Source organism: Halictus rubicundus, chromosome 12 (genome assembly GCF_050948215.1).
Source record: "Halictus rubicundus isolate RS-2024b chromosome 12, iyHalRubi1_principal, whole genome shotgun sequence".
In the NCBI taxonomy this organism is placed as follows: Eukaryota; Metazoa; Arthropoda; class Insecta; order Hymenoptera; family Halictidae; genus Halictus; species Halictus rubicundus.
In genome coordinates, this window is record NC_135160.1 from 7,731,599 (window position 1) to 7,754,897 (window position 23,299).

Sequence of the window (23,299 nt, forward strand, 5' to 3'; positions counted from 1 at the left end):
CCTCGAATATTGCGCAACGGTTGATCCATAGATCGTGCGCCATCGCGGAAGACAATGGTCCACCGAATGGTCCCACGGGATCACGTGGGAAAATGGCGCGAGTTTCTGACATCTGCCGATGCGGACTTTCTTCGGAAGTCCGTCGATATTCCGCCGACAATGGTATTTCGCTCGTTTTTTCATCGGTCATAGATCGGCCGCCGATAAACCGGGAACCGGGTAATGAGTCGGGGAACTATGGCGGCGACCGATCCTTTTTTCTAATTAATTGCTCTCCGCACGCGGGACGAGACAATGGCGAGCCGAAACGGAAGTGGAAATCGGGCTGCGACCGAAGAGACGAGCGACGATCGGCTTTTGTAACGTTCGAACGATGATGATGTTGCCGCCACGGTGATTAGAAATGGGAGATACAGCCGTCGAATCGGTAACGGCGTGTGGCGTGTATCGCGATGAAATGTACGAGTACAATGGAAGAAAGTGTTGCACTCTCCTACTGTCTCGATCGCAGGATTCGTACTTTGATAAGTTCGCTGGTAGTCATTATTTCAATAAAACAATAGGTCATAGACTTTTAAGGTACGATCTATTCGTAATTGGCTATTAGGAATTTTGATTAGTGGTTTACCATAGAGGATGAAGCAGTTTGTATGGAAATTGTTGAGTGTTAATGGTAACTGGCCTCGTAGTTTGCCATAAGAATTACTGAAACGTGTTCACTGGGATTTTACGCATTTGTAACGTGTACCTGGATAAATATGTTTATATAATGATGGGCCACAAATGAGCCTTTTCCATTGTAGTGATAATGAAATGAGAAATTCTACATATATGGGAGATAAACGTTACCACAATTAAGTATGCCCGACAGTCTCCCATTTATACAATATTATTCAATTTATCAAATTATCTCACCACGACCGCTTTCAAACAAAGCTGTTATCGTAAACCCTTACAGTACCGAACGTGTTAATATTTTCATTACAAACCTCAAAATTTTCGTGAAATCAAGTTAATTTCTGTGATGAAATATTATAAATATTCAAATGCTGTATAATACCAAGTATTTTTTCAACCGTCTTGCACAAAGTCACTTTAAAATCTGGACAAATAATTCGATTTCTCATTTCTCGGAGATGCAGCACTTGAAATGATAATAGACTTCCAGTAAGCTTCCGGTAAGGAATCACAAAAACATAATTCACCCTTATGTAAACACTAAACATTTTCTACAATACGCAATAACTTCGTAGTTCGTAGTTTCAAAACCTATTTTGATGCCTCACATGCAAATCAATTCATTCTTTCGCCACCAACGATCGTTTCGAGAACACCTGTAAAAAATTGTTCACTAGCTTCTGAATTCAACAAATAATTCTTTCACTTTATGATGTCGTAATATCCACATTGGTAACTACATGGTCCACTACATTATATGTACGTCGATTATGGCAGAATTTTTTTTTATGACGATTTCATTTGTCTCGTCCTACGCCTCTCTAAATGTTCACGATGAAAAAAGATTCAGATAAAAAGTGTCCTCTCGTACATGTTTAAATAATAACACGTACAAAACCGATTCTGGTAGCGACACTGGTAGCGAACATATTAACAAACAAAATATTAACAACATTCATTTGCAAATATAAATACGCTCGAATTGTAATGATATAATTATGTCGCATTTCAAATGCAGACAACTGTGATAATATGGTAATTCCGTACGTTCCCAGCAAATGAATTTATGTTACGACTGAATAAAAATCAATTTTGACATTTGCGACTGGGAACGTTCACAGAATTCTCACACCAAATTGTAAAACGATAGCCGAATAGTACGATGTTGACAGAAGAGTTAAATAAAAGTGCAAAGACTCACCAGGCTTGATCTGCTGAGGTTTGCCCCCGATGACGGTCGTGTCGAGGAGCAGGAGCACCAGGACGAAGAGGATCCTGGCGAGACCGGTCATCCTGAGGCTGGTTCCAGCCGGTCTGGGAGCCGGAACGATGCCGCGGCTGAATCTGTTGGTCTGGAACCGGCAGACCGAGATTGGACGATCGTGGGTGCGTGATGTCGGATCCTGAGGTCGACCTCGACTCGCGGAGGTCGTGCACGAAGACGTCAAGAACAACAACAACGACGACGACGATTATCGGAGGAAGAGAGAGTCGAACACCGGGCACGGTGGAGCGGCTACGTGACCAGGCGAGGATCGAGTGAGTGAGGATGGACTGACAGACGTGCGGGCGTACGCACGAGTCAATGAAGTGAGTGGTACTCACCCGTAGGAGCCCTCACCTTACCCAACCCAGACCTCGTCCCCTCGCCTCCTCTCTCGAGCGTCTCCCTTTTACCTTGGCTCCCTTCTTTTCTTCCTCTTCGTCCTCCGGTACCGTCTTCTTCTTCTTCTTCTTCCTTCTTGTCCCCAGTAATCCTCCTCGTCTCTTCGACCAAAGAAAGAATATCGTTCCGTTTCTCCCGTTCCGATCACCCCGCCTCTCTCCTTGACCCTTTTTTTTTTCTTCGTCTTCGACCGCACGCGCTACGATCCACCTTTTATCCTTCTCACTTCCGGGTCAACCGGTGTTGTTATTCTAAATGCTGCCAGAATTCGCCGGATCCTTCCAGTCGACTTTCTTGCTTCGATCCTTCGGCTCCTATGCGCCGGCTTCCATGTACTTCGGCCAACCTCTTCCGTTTCGAACACGCTTAAACATCGCTTCTTCTTCTTTTTCTTCTTCGTCTTCGTCTTCTTCCTCTTCTTCTTATACTTCTTCTTCTGGAACACGTCTGGCCCCTTCCTCCCGCGAGCATGTGATTTTCTCTGGCACCAACCCGGCCGCATTTTTCTGAACATCAGATAACGCCCTTCATCTTCGCCTACCTTCGCTTTTTCTTCTTCCGCCTGCCGTACTCCTCTTGCCCACTTTTTCTCCCCGATCCCCTGATTCCTCCTCCATCATGTACCCGACAATTTCATCACATTTCCGGACCTCCACAGCCTCTTCCGCTATCAGGTCTTCTTATGATCCTCTTGCCACTTCATTATCATCTCTCAACTCTCCTCTTGGCTTCCCTGTAGACATCTTTAACAGTTCACCGACATCCGTACGTTGAATTCTGCACTTCATCGCGTTTCCGAACCTCTTCATCCTCTATCGCTTTCAACTTTTGCTACGAATCCCCTGATCAGCGCTATGTTATCATTTTTCAACGTCCTTCTGCGTTTTCCTGTTAGCATTTTTATCGTGTCTGGTTTGCCGACATCCAAACGTTGAATTCCTCGCTTCATCATATTTCCGGAACTCCTCAGCCTCTTCCGCTCTTACCTCTTCGTATGAATACTCTCGCTAGAGCTTCATTATCATCTTCGCACTTTCCTCCCGGTTTTCCTACAAGTATTTTCAACTATCGCGTCTGTAGAACTCTACACCTTGAATTCTATGCTCCCATCACATCCCCAGACCTCGTCGGCATCTTCCGCTTTCAAGTCTTCTTATAGTTCTCTCGTTACTTTATCATCTTTCCACTTCCCCCGCGGCTAACGATTCGATCTCGCATCATTGCAACTGCAGGTAACTGTGAACAAATAAAAACGACATACGATGAACGATTTTATGATTCCATAAAAAGAGATAGAAGAAGTTGAAATCAGGCGAAGTATTTTAAATTATGGTAATTTGTGGGTGGGTTGCGATGAAATTTTTCGGTTCTGAACAAGAGGGTTATTGTACAGCATTTATCAATCGAATTGGCATACGCAACTTGAATTTTATGGTTCTTTAGCCGTTTCCTCTTCCAAGGTTCACGCCCGAACTTCGACTTTCCGAACGAATTTATTGCGTTTCGGCTGGTCTCGCGCGGGCCCGAGCGCACTTGCTCGTCATCCGCGCCCTCCGCTTTTGTTCACCTCGTCCTTCTTTTTCTTATCATATCCCAGAGAGACGCCTTTCCTCGGCCTCCTTCTCCCGCTTCGAACACTCTTTCCGCCTCCTCTTTCTGCCACGCCGCGCGGTCCTCCACCGGTACCTCCGTCGGCCTCTTCCTGCTCTTCCTTTTGCGCCCCCTCCTCCCCTTCACCTGGAACCCCACCCCCCCCCCCCGTCTCCTCGTCTCTTCTTCGTCTCCACCTCTTATCTGCAGCCACCTCCGCGTAGCTTGTACAACGCCGGTGATCCTCCTCATGCAAAGATCCCCGACGCGCTCGCCTCTAACTGCAAGGATATGTACTTTACGACGGCTTTAGCTCGCGCTTCTCAGGGAGCTTCGGGATTCACGTGCCGCGATCCTGCCTCCTTGCGTGTTCCCCCTCGGTTTCTGTCGTATTATCGTACTGCCCCCCACCCCACCTCTGCCCCTCCCCCTACGTAACGACCAACGAGTAATTTCCACTGGAATTGTCAGATCCCCCTGGATTTTACTGTTCCCTACCTTCTTTTTTTTTATTTTTTCGAGAGCCACTCCGTAAATCCTCGGCGATCTTATTTTGAATCGACGTTTAACAATAGGTTTACGGTTTAATTTACAATCATTAAGATTCTAAAGATACATCCATGAGGAATTATTCAACAAATTTATTTCTTTGGGTATATATTATTTTAAAAAATGGCCCAAAATTTGGGCAGCACGTTCTTGTTGTTTTTATAAAGTAATGTAAAACAGTTACTTTTAGCGCTCCGTAAACCTAGTGTTAAAAATCTTATCGGTAGCCGAAAGAAATTTTTCCTTTCGTTCTACGATAATATGAACGAGTTGAGAGAGCAATAATCACGAAAAATCTCACGAATCTCTGTAGCAAAATAACACGTAGCACCAGCGCACGGATGCGTAAAGAATGTTTAACAGTTGGTGGCATGATAATGGAATATTTTACCAGAACCCTTTGTGCAAAATTACGCTCGCGCAGTTTAGATAGAAAATTCAACAGTAGCTTCTAAACAGAACGTTTGTCCCGGTAATTCGGTGTGCACTAAACACAAACAATTTGGTACACCGTTCCCATTTGTATGTAGATATACAGCGAGACAAATTAAACAGAATGTGAACAGCGGACTCTGGGTAGAACTGCGTTACAACGTTGATAGAAAATTGAACGATACCCGGGCGCATACAATTCAGTCCGTGGTGCAATAACACACTTTGCGCGATCAATTTATGGATAGAAAATCGAAAACCACCGGAGAGTTCAGAGACAAAATAAAAAATGCCGTGCACGCACAGCATTTAACCCACATGTGCAATAACGCATTTTTACCATCGATTGTAGTGGATCAAATTCAAAAACAATTTAAAGAAAATAGAATGGTAAGGCATTAGAGAATTGAGAAACAAAATTAAAATATACCATACAGCGTAACCGACCGTATAAAACATTTTTTTCATTAACTTCAGAAGACAAAATTGAGAGGCACCAAAGAATTGGCAGACAAACTAAACAAAGACTATATCAGCTTTGATCTATGATGTGATAATATAATTTTTGCGATCAATTGGAAAAGATTGAATCAAAAAAGACCATCGAGAGACAGAATGTAAAAGTAGGGTAACCCAGAAAATAGAATTGTCCTGCGCCACTCAAGCAGAGTTTACGGAAAAGGGAATTCAGCGATACCGGCCGTAATGAAAATAAATGTCTTAAACCGCACTTTCAAAAATGCATTCCACTGCTCACTGTTGCGACTCCCACGAGCATGCTATCACGAGTGAGCCATTTCTCGAGCTCCGGCACAGAGAGCACCATTCCAGAAAATATTTACATTCAGTCGGTGTATTACAGATGAACCGGAAAAGGTCAAGATATACCCCGACGATATGATCCGCTCGTAAAATCCAATCTTGGTAAAAAGGCCGCGAATGGTCGGCAAGATATTGTGTCGTAAATAAACGGTACGTAATCGAACGCGAGAACTCCCCGAAACCAGGAGGGAAACATTGAAAATTTTCACGGTGGAAATAGTTTTGCGCTCGCACACAGGATGCATAGATCAAGCACACTTTCATTTTTTTATCAACCACCAGTTGCGGGTCTCGCACTTTGCGGTGGAGCAGTAAGTTTCGTTTGCCGCGAAATGGCCCCAAAAACCTGGCCAGAAATTATTTCGATCGTGATACCGGCTGCGAGAAGAAAATTAAGTGGCGCGATGCATCATCTCTGCACGCTATTAAGTGCAGAAAAGGGAAGTTTAACGTTGTGCCGGTTTACAATGCCGCTGTTCGCTTCGAGTGATAGAAAAAAAAAATTATCTGTCGACCAGATGCTCGGATGTTCCGTTCCCTTTCGCCAAATGTTTCCACGTTAAATCTTTTTGGATTTCCTGGAACAATAAGATCCTTTATTAAAATTTAAATTAAAATACAAGTAACGAATACATTAGGTATTTTGGAATTTTTACAAAATTAAAAATGTATCTAGGACCTCGTAGAAAATTATACCCAACAATTTCTAGCGACTATAAAGATGTAGTTTTATTTAATAATAGTGTGCCATATATTTATAGGTTTCACATTTTTCTGTCTTTAAGTCAGTAGTAAGAAACAGAAATTAAATAAAGCTATTCTTTCTCTTTTAATAATTTTAATAAGCCGAAAATTCGGATGTCTACAGTTTTGTATTCTACCGATTCAGTTTCGTTATTAATGCATAAAAAAGTTTACCCTTAAATCGAATTCACCACAATTGCTACACGAATGTGGGTTTCTATTAAAAATAATTGGGCAGTTTATTAGTGTTCAATTCCATCGCATTACGTACGAAAAAGATTAAGCGAATATCCCGTTTAGAATGCAACTTAAACAAAGTGGAATCATTGAATCAAACCGAGAATGGGAGCAGAATCAGTGAAAACTACTTCCAAAGCAGATTATGAATTTTAATTGGCAGAAAGCTGGCGCACAGAAGTCCCCGGGCTGTCTCATAATTAAAAAGAATTGCGCGTGCGTGTCCAGAGTTGGAAACGAGCTCGAAGTTTCGAAGTTTCGTAAATTTGCACGTCTGTCGAACTGAACAGAAAATAGCGTGCGTCCAGGGATTAAGAATAGACGATGAACGGTATAGAAACAGGCAAAATTTTCATGCGCAATTTCACGCGACCGAAAGAAACCGGGGTAAACAGAAAATCGTATTACCAAGTAAAATGATTTCGAAACGGAATAACGTTCCCATTGAGATGCGGTACACCGTACAAATAGCCCGGGATGTTTGCATAGGATGGGACACAGGCGAAACTCATCTTTTCAGATGTTTCCCTGTACGCCGATCGTCGGGGCGGAGAGAAATGAATAGAGAAAAAAAAAGGAAAATGAGGCCGCGTTATGCGGGTCGGAAACCGGCACTGTGCAGAATGAACTGAACTAGTTGCTATTAGCTGATTTTCCACCTATTTCGCTCTGTTCCGATCGAAACTCAAAGCACAGAAAGATTGTTTTATGTATTCAGCAGCCTTTCAGGAAACTTTCCCTATAATTCTATAATCTTATAATGAATCTTAAATTACGTAGTACTTTTCCAAAATACTTCCCAAAGATCTCCATTTTAATTCCGTTCTAAAGAAATGTTTTCATTAGATGAAAAATTCGTTTTGTCAACATTTAATCAATATTTTCCTCGCTTGGGTGTTTATAAAATGTGTTCATGAAAATATTCGAAATACCAGAATTTGCAAACCAGACCCGCCACGAAGACGGAGGCTTGTACTGTTCTCTAAGTAATCGCGAGTCCTTTGCCGTTATTCCTGCATCCGCTGACAACGTTAAATCGAAACCGTGTACGAGCACCGAGAGAGAGGTTCGCCTGGAAGATCGGATCTCGTTTTCGATCGTTCCCGGCCCGAGGCATCGAAAAGGACCCGTTCAAGGCTTAGATGGGAGATTAGTCCCCGGATCACAAAGTTGCTCGGCCACGGTTTCTTCCGGAGCCGTTGTTAAACTCCACTTTCGGTTTATCGCGTCGCGGGAGAGGAGCACGAGATCGGAAGTATCAGCCTCGATCCCCCGTCCACGCTGTCTTCCGAGTGCCGTGGGCGACGAGACACCCGTGGATGCAGAAGAAAATTTCATGGGAATTCGCGATGTCCTCCCCTGATAACTGAGATTGCGCAATAAGGTCCGTCTGAGTGGCTCCCGTGGAAAAATCGTGGGAACCACTACCTCGAGCCACCCGCATTATGCAAGCGTGCTCGAAATTATCAAAAATTGGTTCCGGTAATGAGTCGCCGCTCCAATCTGGCCAACAAACTTGCATAAAATCGGTTCTCGAGGACCTTCACCCTTCCGGATCACATACAATCACGGACGCGCTCTTTGTTCAAGAAATTGGTAAAATGGGATTGCAGAAGCTTTGTTTAAAGATTGGTGTATTTTTGACAATCTTTATGGAACTCATGCCATTTTAAAGCGAGGGGTTAATTTCACAAGCTTGCAGCCTTTACGAAACAAGTTTGTTTAGAGAATCTTGATCTGCAGACCTTTCTGCAAGATTCAAATTTTCTTAATTGAATTGATGAAAAAATCAGTTGCTTAAAATCATCGTTGTCGCACTTTCGTGAGCCTCCAGGTTGTGTATCAAAGTGGAATCACCACTTTTAAACCACACTGCACGCGCAACATCTTCACCGAGACCAGAACCAATCGATTCACATGGTTTTGTAGCACTTTTCCTTGTTGGAATTCGTGAAGAATGTAGTGTCGGGTGGGGACTTTATCTGTCGACATTGTTGACTCTACGGAACCGAATACGTCCTAGGAATGTATTCAATTATGTGCTAAACTGATCGTCATTTATCACAGTTATATGTCCACGCTACGTAACAGCTTGACTATGAATCGTTATCCAAAAGAAAAATTGCCCAAGACAATTGTGAGAGACTGAAGTTAAATGGAAATGTATTTTCTCATTCAATCATTTTAAAATGTCGAAAAATGCGTAACAATATTCTTCAATTCCTCCGATATTTTGTGATTTTTTCAAAATTTCTTTCTCGCGTCATGTGGTTAACTAATTGTTCTAGCTTCTCAAAAATATCCAGGTCGTACGATCTAATATTTAAAAATTCATCGCCTTTTTACAAGTGTCCGAATATCATTGCGAGCGACTACAAGCAGATTTTGGTTATTCAGTGTCAAAGTTTCCAATCTTTCGACGTCGCAAGGAATTTTCGAGGCCCGCGAAGCGAATAATTTTAATTGCGATGCGAATCCGAAAGGTCGTGTTTTTATGGTAGTTGCGCATTGACTTCTCGAGGGATTTATGAAAAGGGAGGAGACTATTCGACCTCCGCTCAATTTGCGAACGCCGCTCTCTTTGATGTTGCACTTTCCGCAGGACAATCCCATTGAAAATCGCTGCCCGCCGCTGAAAAGCTCGTGAAATATCAAAAGTACGGAACCGAAAGCGCCACGCGGCGTTACTCGAAAATTTCAGTTCGCAGGATAGCATTTTATTCCTCGTCTATTTTTTCCTTTTACCCTATTGTGCGTCCGCGAGTACGCGCGCACATCCGTTTTGCTGCACGTCCAATTACAAATATCCTGATCCGATTTGAAAGTTCGATCAAAAAATCATCCCCGCGTGAAGCTGCGCGACGCACGCGAAATTTCCGAGCGTTCCCAGGCGGCAAGTTTCTCGCTCGATCATGGGATAGATCAAACAATCAAAAAAACGGGAAATGCCGGATTGCGCGACAATTGAAAATTTCCAACGGGAGAATTTCAATACTTTCGCGAACAGCGAAGTCGCTGGACGTTAAATACAATGTAATGTAATTACATTTCTCAGCAACCGAAATCTCTCGGGCTTCTTGGCCCCTCACGAGGTATACCCCTTGACAGTGGGGACAGTTCTGCGACTTTTATCGTCTAGGCATTTGGGACATATATAGAGTAAACACTCTACGTCAATATCTGCAGTTTCTCAGCGTTTAGGCGTCGCATACTTTCCAAAATTCCATAAAACGACTACAAAAAATCGTACAGCAACGTTTGAGGTGTCATTTCACAGCAGAAACTTCTATCTTCGAATCTATAGTGGATTCAGGCCTGAAAAAAAATATTACGTTGAAATGTGTAATTATGTTCCAGCCATTCTGGTGGCATGTTTATTTATTTGTTCCTTAAGAATGTCTAAATATTTCTGACTATCGATTTTCCCACTGACAAACTTAATATCCTACGGTAGCCTATACCGGTCCGAAATCATAAGTTCGCTACCATCCATTCGACGACGGCTTCATAATTGAAGCGCGAAAAACCAGTTTTCCCGATTGTTTGCGGCAGGGCGAGCGTAACCCGGCCCGGTAATGAACCCTTTACGCTGGAAACGGCGAAACAACGACAGAACGGCCGCCGATCGGAAGGAAAGATCGATCGGGTTGGTAAATAATTCAATCTTCGAGCCACTCAGCCGATTCGTAGAACCGATAAAAACTTGTCCGCGGTTTTGTTCCGTCTTTGCGGGCGGGCTTGTCGGTAATAAAACAGGAGAAAAAAGGGGGGTGGAGGGGAAAAGAAAGAAAGGAGGCCATTGCAATCGAGACTGAAAACCTGGCTCGAACTCAATCCGCTGCACGCGGGTCTCGCGACCCGGAAAAAGCGACGCGACGGTCGCGTGTTGCGCGAGGACAAACCGGGGAAGGGAAAACAAAAGTAAAGGAGTCGCCGGACAAATGTGACGCTGATAGTTACCTACATGGAACGGGCAATAAAGAGGGAAAAGCGTGCCGTGGACAAGTCTATCGATCGATCCTGCCGCGCCGACGAATCCGCGAGTCGGTTCTTTCCTATAGTTCTGTCGTGTGCAGAAGATCATGGACCGTTACGTTTAAATAAACGTAATAACAATATCCTATTTCGTTTCAGCCTCACGTCTAAGATATTGGACTTGGTTTACATAAACCTAAGCAATCTTAACCGTTTACTTCTTCAGTTCACTCTCATTTACGTTCTTTGTTTCCTACATCTACTGTCACATTTATTTAAATATAAGGGAGGCATTACTACCGTTTGCAGATCGTTGCAATTTTCCCTCCCACCGATATTGTACAACTAATTCGCCAAAAAGTAGTGTATCATCGGAGGGGATTGCTGGTGGAGGGCACGGAGAGAATCGAGTCAACAGTCGCACTCCGCACGAATTCGGTCTATTAGATTTAATAAATTATTACGCGACTAAACAGTTGTTTTACCAGCAATCTCTCACGAAAGCGCAAGAAGCTTAACAGCTCGGATGCTCGCGCCACCTTTCCGCTGCCCGGGAAAATGGACGCGGGAGGAAAACCTGCGTCCTGGGACCCCGGTCTCGATCAAACAGCATCTCTGAACAATCCTTTCATTTTTATGCAACGCCGGATCGCACGCTGATGGATCGGCCCTCTCCGCGGAGCGAGACGAGAGTTTCACAGCAGCGAGAGCCTCCGGAGTGATAGCGAGAAGCTTCTGGGACGGGTATTATATCAGGCGATAGTCGTTGCGCGCTTCTGATTCCTGGAAATGGAGAATCATTTTTGAGCCTATGGTAATTCACCAGGAGCATGCGTTATCGCGAATCACAGTGATTTCTCTATATATTCCCACTACCGCGGGGTACACCGCGAGTATCGAATAAATACGAATCACGATTTTAATGTTGAAAAATAGTAGTGGATGATTGCAAAGCATCTTGTCCGATTTTCAGAGACCAAAATGAAAAGAGAGAGAGATTTTCGAGAGAATGAGATTTTCTTTGAAGAAACACCGCGCAGGTTTTACGAAAAAAGGAATCCACCAGCTTGTAAAACGTTGGTAGACAATTGCGGAGAACAGTTGAGATTATATCCGATTACTCAAAATTGTTACTGTAACTGCAATCATATAATAAAAGTGCTTCTACTTTCCGACCTTTGCAGAAATCAGTTGGTACATGCGAGCTACAAACGCAAAATCTATCTAGCAGCTTAAAAGGATCAAAGCTTTAAGAACGAAAACTGGTCCAGCGGATTCGAAATCTCTCAAACACGCTCATACCGATCCGCGTTTCCGGATTAAAAGCATCGCAGCTGTGTGTGTGTGTGTGTGTGTGCGTGTGTGTCGCAGCTTCTTAATCCCTCAAAAAACAACGCGGGCGCATTTTATCCTCTGCAAACGAGAAATCTTGTGATCTATGAGTACTAAATCGTTCCAAAAAACCTGCGCCGACCGACAGGATCCTCGTTCCGCACGGTTTTGCCGGATCCACGGGCCGGGACACTTCCCCGATCTCCCCGGGACAAACAATCGATTGAAGTCGCTAATTTATATTCGTGCTGGTCAGCGTGCTCGCCATGGGATAGGGTGGAGGTTTCATGGGGGGAAGGGGGAGGGGGAACGGGGGGATACAGTTAATCGAGTCTGTCGTTAATTGAACGAACGCAATTCCTCGGTGCACGCCAGCCGGACCGAGCGGCGACAGTTTGTTCGTTCGGTTTGTTAGTTCGTAGCCGTGTCTACGTAGATGGCTAATTGTGATGTCGGGACGAGAGAGTGAAGAGATCGTTACATCGTACATCACCCATTTATGGCCGCGTAGCCACCGGGCTCTCTGGTTTCGCATGAAGATAGAGCCGTTTCGAACGAAAGCCGACCTCCCGTGAGTATCGAGTATTTTGTAACGAGGCGACCACGTCCACAATGGCCGATGAATATCTCCCTTTTTCTTTCCTCTGGACTGTTTATTCTTCCCTCGGACTTACCCCCTCCAACCGATTTCAGCCTCTTGTCAACAGAAGCGGTGGACACCTGCGAACTACAGCGGCGGACAAAAGACGGTTCAACGCCAAACCTGCCAATCAGAAAAACATATAAAATTGAAACGCGTTATAGAAGTGAAAAGATTGAATTCACTCAAACTTGATTGAAAATTCATTAATTCCTCCTAAGATGCAGAAACTGCAGGAAGCTGGAGATTATTTTGGAGAGTAGTATGTGCCCTAATTGTTCGTAAGTAATCGCTAGATTCTGAAGAGAAAGATCTGCGAATCAATGCGTGTGCCTAACAAATGAAACATTTGGAATAACACGCTGAGAGCAAAATTGAAACGAAATTTGGAGCACAGACGGGGGGTTAATGTCTCCGATTTCCTGTACAACGGTCACACGTATCGCATGCATTTTTTCAGCCGGTAAACCTGCGACAATGGCGCTAACAAAACGGCGTTTCCGGTTGGAAAGTGCAGTGAGCTGCCGCGACTCGAGGAGCAGGAAGGAAGTCCGAGTGCAAACAGTGGATGTTTTTAAGAGATGCATCTCTTCCCGAGGGAATGTTTGTTAGGAATATTTGGTACAGGTGGACGGGCAATCACGGCCGAGGAAGCTGTTCCCCGGGTTTCAAAGCGGAACCAGGAAAATGTTTCACGAAATGCATCATCTTTCTGGAGTCCGACTGCCGCGCCGGCATGGCCCGGGGAAAATATTTGTACGCGGGTGAAATATGCGGACCGCAATTAGGGGCGGATGATGCTGTTTGAGGAAGCCGGGGCGGCTGCAGGATGTTTCGGGAGGATTCGGGCCGGCCGAGAAACGTTCGCGGACGATATTGCGGATGAAATACCGGCGGCCCCCCGCCTCCCGTAATTAGAACAAAGAAAAAACCGACGGCCGGCAACGCGGATGACGAATGCGACGAAATACTCGAAAAACCGCGGACGAACGCGCGACCGTCGGGAACGGCTTGATAAAATATTTGTCGCGACGGGGATGCGCAAATCGCGTCGTCTTTTCTTGCGCCCAGCGGACGAAGCGCGCGCGCGCGCTCGCGGCGTAATTACGTTGAAAGCCAGAACGAGCACGCCGTCGTGTAACTGGAAGACTGATTGGAGGAGGAAGCCACACATTAAGAAATTAGATACAGAAACCTGGGAAGAAGAGTCTTCGATGAAAGTTGGAAATCCGCGGGGACTTTAATGGCGATTGGCAAGACCGCGATGAGGAGTCTCGCCGGGGATCGACCGGAAATGGAAGAATATTCGCGCGGGTCGAAAGTAAAGAGAGCCCCGTAATTCACTTTCAGCAACTGGGAATTATACGAGCCGTGACGCGCTGTTATAAATTACGGTATCATCAAAGAACTATAAACCGGGGAAATCTTTTAAGCTAATTGTAAATCAGATACCCCGATCTGTCTCCGACAGAAAGAACTCCGATAGAATCTCCGACGGTCCCCAAGACCGATATAAATCAGTCGATTCGTTACCTAGAAATTACGCGTCGCAGGAGTTCGTAATCGAGAACTACGATATTTCAACGAGCATAAGCTGGACGGAGAATTAATCCAGCTGTTCGGCAACAGTTAATGCAACGAAATAATCGTGGCAGGATCGCCATAATCTTCGATCGTTTGTTCGTAAACGTGTTCCCTAACAGCGAGTCGCCGTAAGCGCTAGGTTGTAAATGCACAACGATTACCGGCGTTTATACGTTCACGTTAATAAATCTAGTTAAGCCTTTTACACTGTTCCATTCTAATGCACTCTGGATATACGGTGCACGCCAGCAGCTCGTAAAATTCGTTACGGCTTGTTACAATGACCAATATTACGGATTCAATGAGACTTCGCACGTTCGCAAACAGTACCGACGAGGTTTTGTTCGCGATACCGCTAACTGAAATTAAGTCAGCGATATTAAAGTGCGAGGTCACTCGGCTCGGCTAACATTATCAACAATTTTAATTTAATTCTACCGCGCGTTTGTTCCGCTCCAATTTAGATTGCGAACAGAGGATCCAGAAGAGTATCATAAGCAGAGTTTGAACTGTAAATTATCTATGTAAACGTAACAAATAAATAATACATTCAGAATATCGATTATCCAAAGTATCTGTCTCTGTTACAGATTTATTTTCATCCCCATGTGTAGCAAGTTTTCTTCAAGTTTTTGTTTTGAAAAGTGCTGCAACAAAAATATTCTTGAAACAAACATGAATTCAAAACGGCGCCTAATCGGGCAAAACATCGTTCTGCTTCCCCGTTATGTGACTTTTTAATTACGTTGCTCCCTCACCCCCCGAAAACGTTTCTGAATCATCCTGTACAATTACTACAGACCAGCAAAGGGTAATCGCAAGAAAAGAAGAAACGATAGACACAGGGTGATGCGGGGTGGAGAACGGCAGCGTGGTTCTCGCGCGAGCTTACTTATCAAAACGATACAATTACGACGCGGTAGTTCTCGGTTTTGCATAATGCATATCGGCGTGCGGAGTAATGTTCAGGGGAAGCATCGCGGTGGCACTAATTTCCGTGAATCCAACAGCGCCAGGAAGTTTTCTTGCGTGGCCGAGCACCGGTGCTGGTAGAAGGGAACTGAGCCGCGTGGTCTCATCGGTGATTAGTGATGGGACCGATCGCGAAGTCATCCAACTCCTCGGCGGTACCTCTTTCGAAAAAATCTATCGATCTTTCGGCCGACTCTAATTGAAGCGTTCACAGCATTTGCATGTAGACAAATAACACGCAATCCCACGCGTTCGTGATTCGCTTCGGTTCCCATTTCCATATTTCCTGAGATTCATGGAATATCCAACCCTCCAAAATTTCGGTCAGATTTCGAAATTTCCGAATTTCCATTCCACTGTGTTTTCCAGTTTCTTGCCATCTTCCAGCTTTTCCAAACACACTGGTTTCAACTGTGTACCGGCGCGTTTCTACTATCCTTCAATTCCCGGCGAATCTCCATATCTCTATTTTCGCGCTTCTCCGCCGTTCCCCATAATTCCCTGTGCCGCGTTCTCTCGCCTAATTCCAATTTCCCCGGATCTCATGACTTCGAATCTCCTGTTCGGCAGATCCGGGCCATGCAACAACAATCCTCGCACCCCTGCGGAGCCAGCTTCTGTTAGGCTATTACGTCAGAATCTCCTCCGGTTCGAGTGATGCATACGCTTCGAGTGGGCCGTCGCGCATCGATCAGACGGCTAAGTGATCCACCGTCAATTTTGATGAAGACCCCAGGAAGCTTTGGTAGACTCCTCTCGTAGCCGTCGAGAGGGTCCGAGACACAGTGTCCCGGCTGAGATATCGGTACCGATGCGCGAGGGTATTGGTCCCATCGCTAACAGTGGTGATCGGCGAGCGCACGGCAGGCGGTCGGCTTCTTTCCCGCAGCTTCTTCCAGGGCGACTCTCGATCCATGTTTCATGAGCTACCTCGGGCTTGAAACTAGAGAGAGGACCGGCCACGTAGAGCCACTTACAAGCGGAGGGAGGCAACCGCTACTCTGAATCACGGGCACCTAGGCGATTCTTTGTGATCGATGCACTCGCGACTCGCGACACCGTGGCGCCTCCCTCATTTTGCTCTTGTTAGTATTATTGTCTCTATCTCGAGGAGGCAGGCTCATTACGACCGCCGTATACTGGGTGAGGCACTTTATACTGCCGCCGGAATTTACATATCATCGGACGATCCATCTGCATCCGCCGATCGACGCGCAGTGACGCGAAACCATCCGACGGCGATCAAAAATCGATTTTCGTAACATTGTAAATCGTAGAAAATAATTGATGTCGCTTCAGAGAGAATTAATTGTATTATCATATCGTTTTCTAATATTTGCTCTCGTTTCCTTGTGAGCGGTGCAGTCAGTAGAAAATCACGACTGTAACCAAGGCATATCTTATGATTCCATAACTTAGGTACATAAATTGGGATAAAATGTTAATAATTATCTTTGACGTTCCACATTCTTAAGAAACGATCACCGTCTGAGGATTCGTTTCGGCTGGGTCACCAAATAATGTCTCTTCTAAACCAGCAATATTAATAATTTAATTAGACTTTCAGGGTCCACAGTTCTTCTACCCAATAAACAGTGCTATTACACAAATATCAATACCTCAAAAGTATTGCTCACGCTCACAGACCGAGAACTTAAAGTATTTTATTGCAAACCGAACACGTGGTCTCTTGCACGTAGCATGAGTCACACCCCGCCATGCGGTGCATCGCCGTCCGCACGTAGACACTCTGAGGAAAAAGTGTAGAACTCGTACACCTTCTGTGCTATCCAGTTCGGTGATTGGTGCGCAACCGATACGCCAAGACAATATATGTATAATTGATTGAGGTTGATTTTTATACCAGCATTTAGTTTGGTACTAGGAACCAGTGCATACAGGTGCTTTAGTGCTGAACGCGCTGTTTTCACTTTTAAAGCAGCCCTAGGCACGTTTGTCCTCACTGTCATTCTTGAAAGATTGATAACCTGGTTATTACATGTTATACAACAAAATTGTGGTTGCTCAGTAACGTCAGATAAGTAAGTGAAATTTTTGTACGGGAGATGTTTTTATAAATGTAATGTAGTTCTTACGTAATCGTGTTCCCGATGATATCCACCGCCTCCATAACTCAATTTACGTCGCCCCGTTGCACGTAGCGGCGATCTCAGTGAGCCCTTAAAAAGATGGTCCCTGGGAAGGTCTGATCGTCCGATGTACTCCCGTTCCATCTTTCCGCAGTCACCGCGAGTGACTCGGTTACCGGGAACTCAGTGGGCGATAACGAGAGATCTACGGTCTGTTACTTAAGCAGATCGATGGTCGATCGGCCGGGACAAACGAGCTCGGATCGAGCCAGTCGTTTCGCAAACGTACTCGCGGACACGTGGCGAACGTAAGTCACGCCAACCCTCTCCGCCGCCTTTCACCGCAAAAGCGGGCTTCGCCGAATTCGCCGACCATTCCCTGAAATCCCGTGGATTATATCGCGTGTACGCACCTGTATTTCGCGCGCAGGACGATCCTCTTCTACGAATTCGGACCGCACGACGTCCTCTGGTCCAAATGTCCCATTATTCATCGCCACCGTGCACGCACACGATTCCCGGCCGGATTTTTCTTTTACCCGACCGTCTGCCCCCGTCCAGTCTCCTTTGGCGGCACCACTTCCCGCTGGAAAAGCATTAACACTATTTTATTTCACTGGTGTACGTTTAACACGTAATTCTTATAATTAACTAGGGTAAATGTGGGAATTGTGGGAGAACCCGAAAATGTCGAGTACCCGATGGGTCGAGAATGTGTCGGGTAAAATATTTAAAAAATAGTACATTTAACAATATCATCGCTTAAGATGGCTGACTACTGGCCTTAAACGTCCGACTGCTGGAACAATTACCCCATTAGTGCTCGGTGTTTGTGGTATCGAAATAAAAAATCCCGTTCTGGCATCTGTTGAGAACATCAAACACTAAAATTAGTACGAAAAACGTTATCTCTCACAAAAATCAGAAATTGTTATCTCGTCAAGAATCTCGGAGAAAAGTCGCTCTGTACGGAAGCCAGAACGTCAACCGGAAGAACACCCATGGCGCGCTAGGCAGCTCGTCTCATTTAGCTCTAAATTAGACCGTCATGTACATAGACTGGAGGAACGAGAAAACAAATAAAAATATTTCTGGTAACCATAACCAACACGTTGCCCCACGGTGGTCGATATCGGGCTCCGTGAGATAGTTTTATCGTGGAGTGTTTGAAAAAGGTAAAAAAAATTACCGCCAATGTAACCGGCATCGATGGTGTATCGCGCGAAACGAGAATGAAAAATTCCACCGATAGGAAGCCGATGATGCGTCGTTACAGCTGGTGCATTCTTCGATTCCCGATACGCCGCGCCGGTGTCCGCGATGAGAAAAATTTAAACGAAACAGGGAGAACGGGGTCAGGAACTGATGTTCGTGTAAATGCTAGGCTGGGGTACGCCGAGTGGAAACTCGCATTAATCCGCGGCTCGCTACTCGAGGCCAGCTATGTATGTACTCCGGGCACTTTTTTTGTTCCACTCCCCCGAGTTTTCCCGCCATCCCCCGCTATCCGCTTTTCACTTCATTTCTCTCTCGAACACGTTGTAACATCGGCCGGCATTCACCACTATGGCATACAGCCAACCGTACAGATCTCCTTCATAGATAACGCGGGAAATGCCTGTGATATGTCACTGATCACTTCGATACCTTATACTTCTCTTTCCGCTCCTCTATCATTTGATGCCTCATCCTCATCTTCCCACGTTGTCTATGACGCCTCTAGGTTCCACAATCTTCTGTAAATCAGGTTCAAATTAATTAGAAATCACCGAAGACTATTCCTTCGACTAAAGTATCTAAACAATCAAATATCCTGCCACTTTAATCTGTCAATACGAATAGTCGCGAAACTTATGCAACTGACATGTGGCGCCATCCGGTACCAAAGTGGACACTATGCCATTACAGCTCTGTCGCTATGGTTATTACCGGCGCAGTTGCTCATAGAATTATCTCTCTAAAAGCGACTATTTTAATCATAATTTAAATACATGTCTGTTTTTTCTATAAAGTAATACTATTTATACACTATATATACACTACTACCAATCAAACAACAAGACTTCTCTATTTTTTATTATGGCTTTTTCACAAACAAATTTGAGACATTTTTCTGATGAAAATGATACCAAATATGATATAATTCCGATGATATTTACTTGTGTAGTGAACGACGGAAGTTTCGGACGCAAAGAAGGACAGCATATGAAAAGAAAGAGACGCAGAAAGTCCTCTCGCCACGAGTGCGACTACTCGGTTCTCGCCGCGTTACACAGTGCGGACAAATAGCCGAATTTCGGGCAAAAGTCTAGATGTGGTTACTAATGTATATGTATTGACAATTACTCACAGAAAATGAAATTTAACAATACAATTAATAAATATGATTATACATAAAGTTTATTGCTTATAAAATATAAAGTATAAAGAAACAATACTATAAGGTATAAAAAGTAGCAAACAATACAATTATAATTAAAACTTAGAATGACTTAGACACTTTCCAAAACTTTTTTATTTAAATCCGCAATAAAACTTTAAAATATGTGTCTTTACCTCTATGTTAGTGATACCCGAACTGAAAATTTCATCGAAATCGGTTGACTCTGTATATCTGTATCTGTGCGTTTACTGCCTCCAGATAGCATTATATGGATAAGAGCCATCGAAAGTTAATTTACTTAATTAATACTTTTACCTCGTTACTACCTCTGCTGTAATGATGGCAGTCAATGCTGTCGAGCATTAGAAGTGGTATTATCGGATAAATAAGTAAAAAAATTAATTTTCTGTTTTTTACTAAGGATCACAATAACAACGATTGAATTTTGTCATCAGTTGTAAGTTGTATGTATTTATTCTTTGTTTTATTCTATAATTATTACAGAATATTTTTTGTTGAATAATCATTATTTTGTATCGAAATAATTTCCAAATTAATTAATTACACCTATAAACTATCGATTATAAAATAATGATTACAATGGTGAACAATATGGAAAATAAGAAGGCAATAAGAGTGTAATGAAATTATACAATAAAAAATAATTATTGTCATTCTACGCATTATACGTTTATTTATTGCCTCTGTCACTGTCGTTTTTTCCGTAATTCACGAGCAAATGTTCTATTTAGGTAGCGAGCGCGGCATGTTTAGCGATGATGGTATTTGAGAACAGTGATAGTTCCACGTTCTTAGTTCCACAACCGACGAGAGTATCTCGACATTGGGGCCGTTACCGACCGCTCCCAGCACCCACCTGGCACCCATTTTGAGACTCGCAGTTTAACACGGGGGCTGGCAGTCTTTCTAAATATCTCGTCGGTGCTGGCAGTCTTTCTAAATATCTCGTCGGTGCTGGCAGCCTTTCTAAATATCTCGTCGGTGTGCAGGTTCTGTTGTAGGCTAAAAAGATGATGCAGAAAAAGAGGGGACACTAAAACCCCGAGCGTGAGCACTCTCATTTCCTCTCTGTTGAAAACTAACTGAACTTCCAAGTTTCGCCACATGAGGCGCTACTATCGTCTATTACGTCACTTTAATGACGTATCAGGCCGTAGAGAACAGATGATTCTTGCCGGAATTGCCATTGTACTTTATGACCAAAGTGGTACGATTTTACTGTTGCTATTTCAGCGAGAGCAGTACATGTGGAAGATGCAAGTACTTCATAACCTAGTCTAGTACGAGATATAATACTGAACCCAACAACAACAACAACCCAAATGGCAAATCGACCGACAAGTGTACTACTATCATTTGTTCGTCACCGTCATCGTAATTTGAGAGCATGGAAAGACGATATGGTCAAATATGACTATATCGAATACTATCCAAGGTGAGATAAACCTCATAAACAATGCTTATATACTCGTTGTTATTGTACGACTTTAACAAATTTTATATTCCAGTAAAAAGGACCATGTCGATCCACCGGTCACACCGGCAAAGGTTTTCATGGTTTTTAGAGTGAAACCTTTCAAAGGCAATCCTTGGTGGGAGAAGGATACCCTCTTGCAAATAGGATTACAGGAAAGAGTAAGAGTTTACAGTGATTATGTGAGAAGGGGGGTTGGGGCGAGGTCACCTTGCCATGGATCAACTTTTTCCTCGCATATAATAATCGATAATTATTTTCCAAGGGTAATGAGCCAACGTTCCTGAAAAACACACCGGAAATGTGCAGACTGCTTTGGAAAATAAAGCATTTGATCAAAATCGTTCCTGTCAAGCTCTCTGACAAGCCATTCAACGTGAACGATTCCACAGAGTATTACATCGACGACAACGGGACAGTTCACATCGGTGGCAAACTCGATCCCGCTAGAGTCGAAGCGACTGAGAGTTTTAAGAACAGTATGAAAAGATTGGACAATGCCACTATATCTGAGAAGCTTAGGCTCCAATGGGTCAAGGGGTTGCTTATATAATGTATATGAAGACTTGTGAAATTGTAAATCGGATGCTCGAACGCGTTGACCATTGACTCCTCCATAAAAAGTAGCTTTTTGCTATATTTGATCTGTTGGTGCAAAAGCGAATGTATCAATGTCGACTCGGTTGTCAAGGTGTTAGGATACGTTCGCGTTGGAACTGCGGAAAACCTGTGCGAGTATGTTCATAGTGGAGTAGCAATAATAGTACAATTTATATTTATTTCTCTACGAGTATGTGTTCTCTATGAGTAATGAGTACCACTGTAATAGGGAAGAACAAGTGATGTTTTAAACAACTAATCATTACTATATCCGCTGTTCAGTGTGAACACTTCCAACATAAAACAGTAGGATGTATTACCATGCTCCGACTAATTATCGCAGCTCTAAAATGAACGCACCCTGTTCATAGTCAGTTACCATTGTTCACCGCGCCGCTAGAGGATAAATAAACGAGACCATTGAACAAATAATATATTTTATTTGCGTGTTGATTGAGGCCGTGTGTAGCCACGTTACAACCTACCAACAGGAATGTTAAAATCTCATCGTTTTTCTTTTTCTCCCCTCGTTTCGCAACGTTTTCTTTTTCTTTTTTTTTTTTTTTGTTTATTTTCCTGATCTTGTATTTATCCGAGCAGAGTTCTATCGTGGAAGATGAGTGCCGCTTTGGGTCAGTCGTGCGGACCTACTTAAGTGTTAAGTTACGGTGTTCCGGAACGCGAAAGTAAATCGAAATATCGTGGTGTCCTAATGGTTAATGAGCGATACTAGGATCGTAACGGGCAGTCGTACGCGATCGAAAAGCCTCGAAGATACCGCGTTTCCCGACGGCGAACCACACTTTTCTAGGCTGTTTCGCGTTTCTCGTTCTCGAGGAAGGGGTCAAGGGGTGGAGAGACCGTTCCGTCGATAATCCCGACAAGCTTGCTACGATATAGGACGCAAAACTCTTTAAACGCTCCGAAAGTTTGGTAATCGGCTAACCGATCCCGTCGGCCGGGTAAAGTACTGATTTTTACATTTCTCGACCACGTCACGGGACAAAGAGATACCATGGATTCGAAAAACATCGACACACCGGCCCTCCAATCTTTGAAATATTGTCGACATTTAAACAGGCATTCATCCGTGAAAAATCACAATTTTTCCTGTAATTTATTTTACCATTTCTTTGTCACACGCAGCAATTTCTCCATACAGTTTTAATCGCTTCAATCTCAAAAATACATGCTCGATTGGTCTGAAACTTTTACAGATTACTCCTCATACCACTAGCTCACATCAGAATTAAAATGATATTTTTCTGATTAGTGTATCATACTTCTTTTTTGTTGAACAATTACCGAAGAAGTTCCCGGAACTTCAGAGAGGCTCCAAGCTTCAAACCAAGCCAAAATTTACTTTCGCACGATTCGTTTTCACGTATTTGTAATTTTCCAAGCATCGACAACGTTTGAAAATCGAGAATCGAGCGTGTCGGTGGATTCCGGCTCCGCTGTACAAGTCTAGACTCGAAATTCGTAAACCTAATTACCGTACGGTTACGCT

At 43.9% G+C, this 23,299-nt stretch overlaps 1 protein-coding gene across 1 annotated transcript; it reads left to right on the plus strand.

Annotated features, from left to right (window-relative positions):
• Window positions 1-20,943: 20,943 nt before the first annotated feature.
• Mrpl30 (mitochondrial ribosomal protein L30) lies at window positions 20,944-22,221 on the plus strand. The gene is made up of 3 exons (XM_076798572.1): window positions 20,944-21,150; window positions 21,224-21,350; window positions 21,455-22,221. Exons 1-3 carry the CDS (start codon window positions 21,038-21,040, stop codon window positions 21,740-21,742), a joined length of 528 nt encoding a protein of 175 aa, XP_076654687.1. The 5' UTR covers window positions 20,944-21,037; the 3' UTR covers window positions 21,743-22,221.
• The last annotated feature ends 1,078 nt before the right edge of the window (window positions 22,222-23,299 follow it).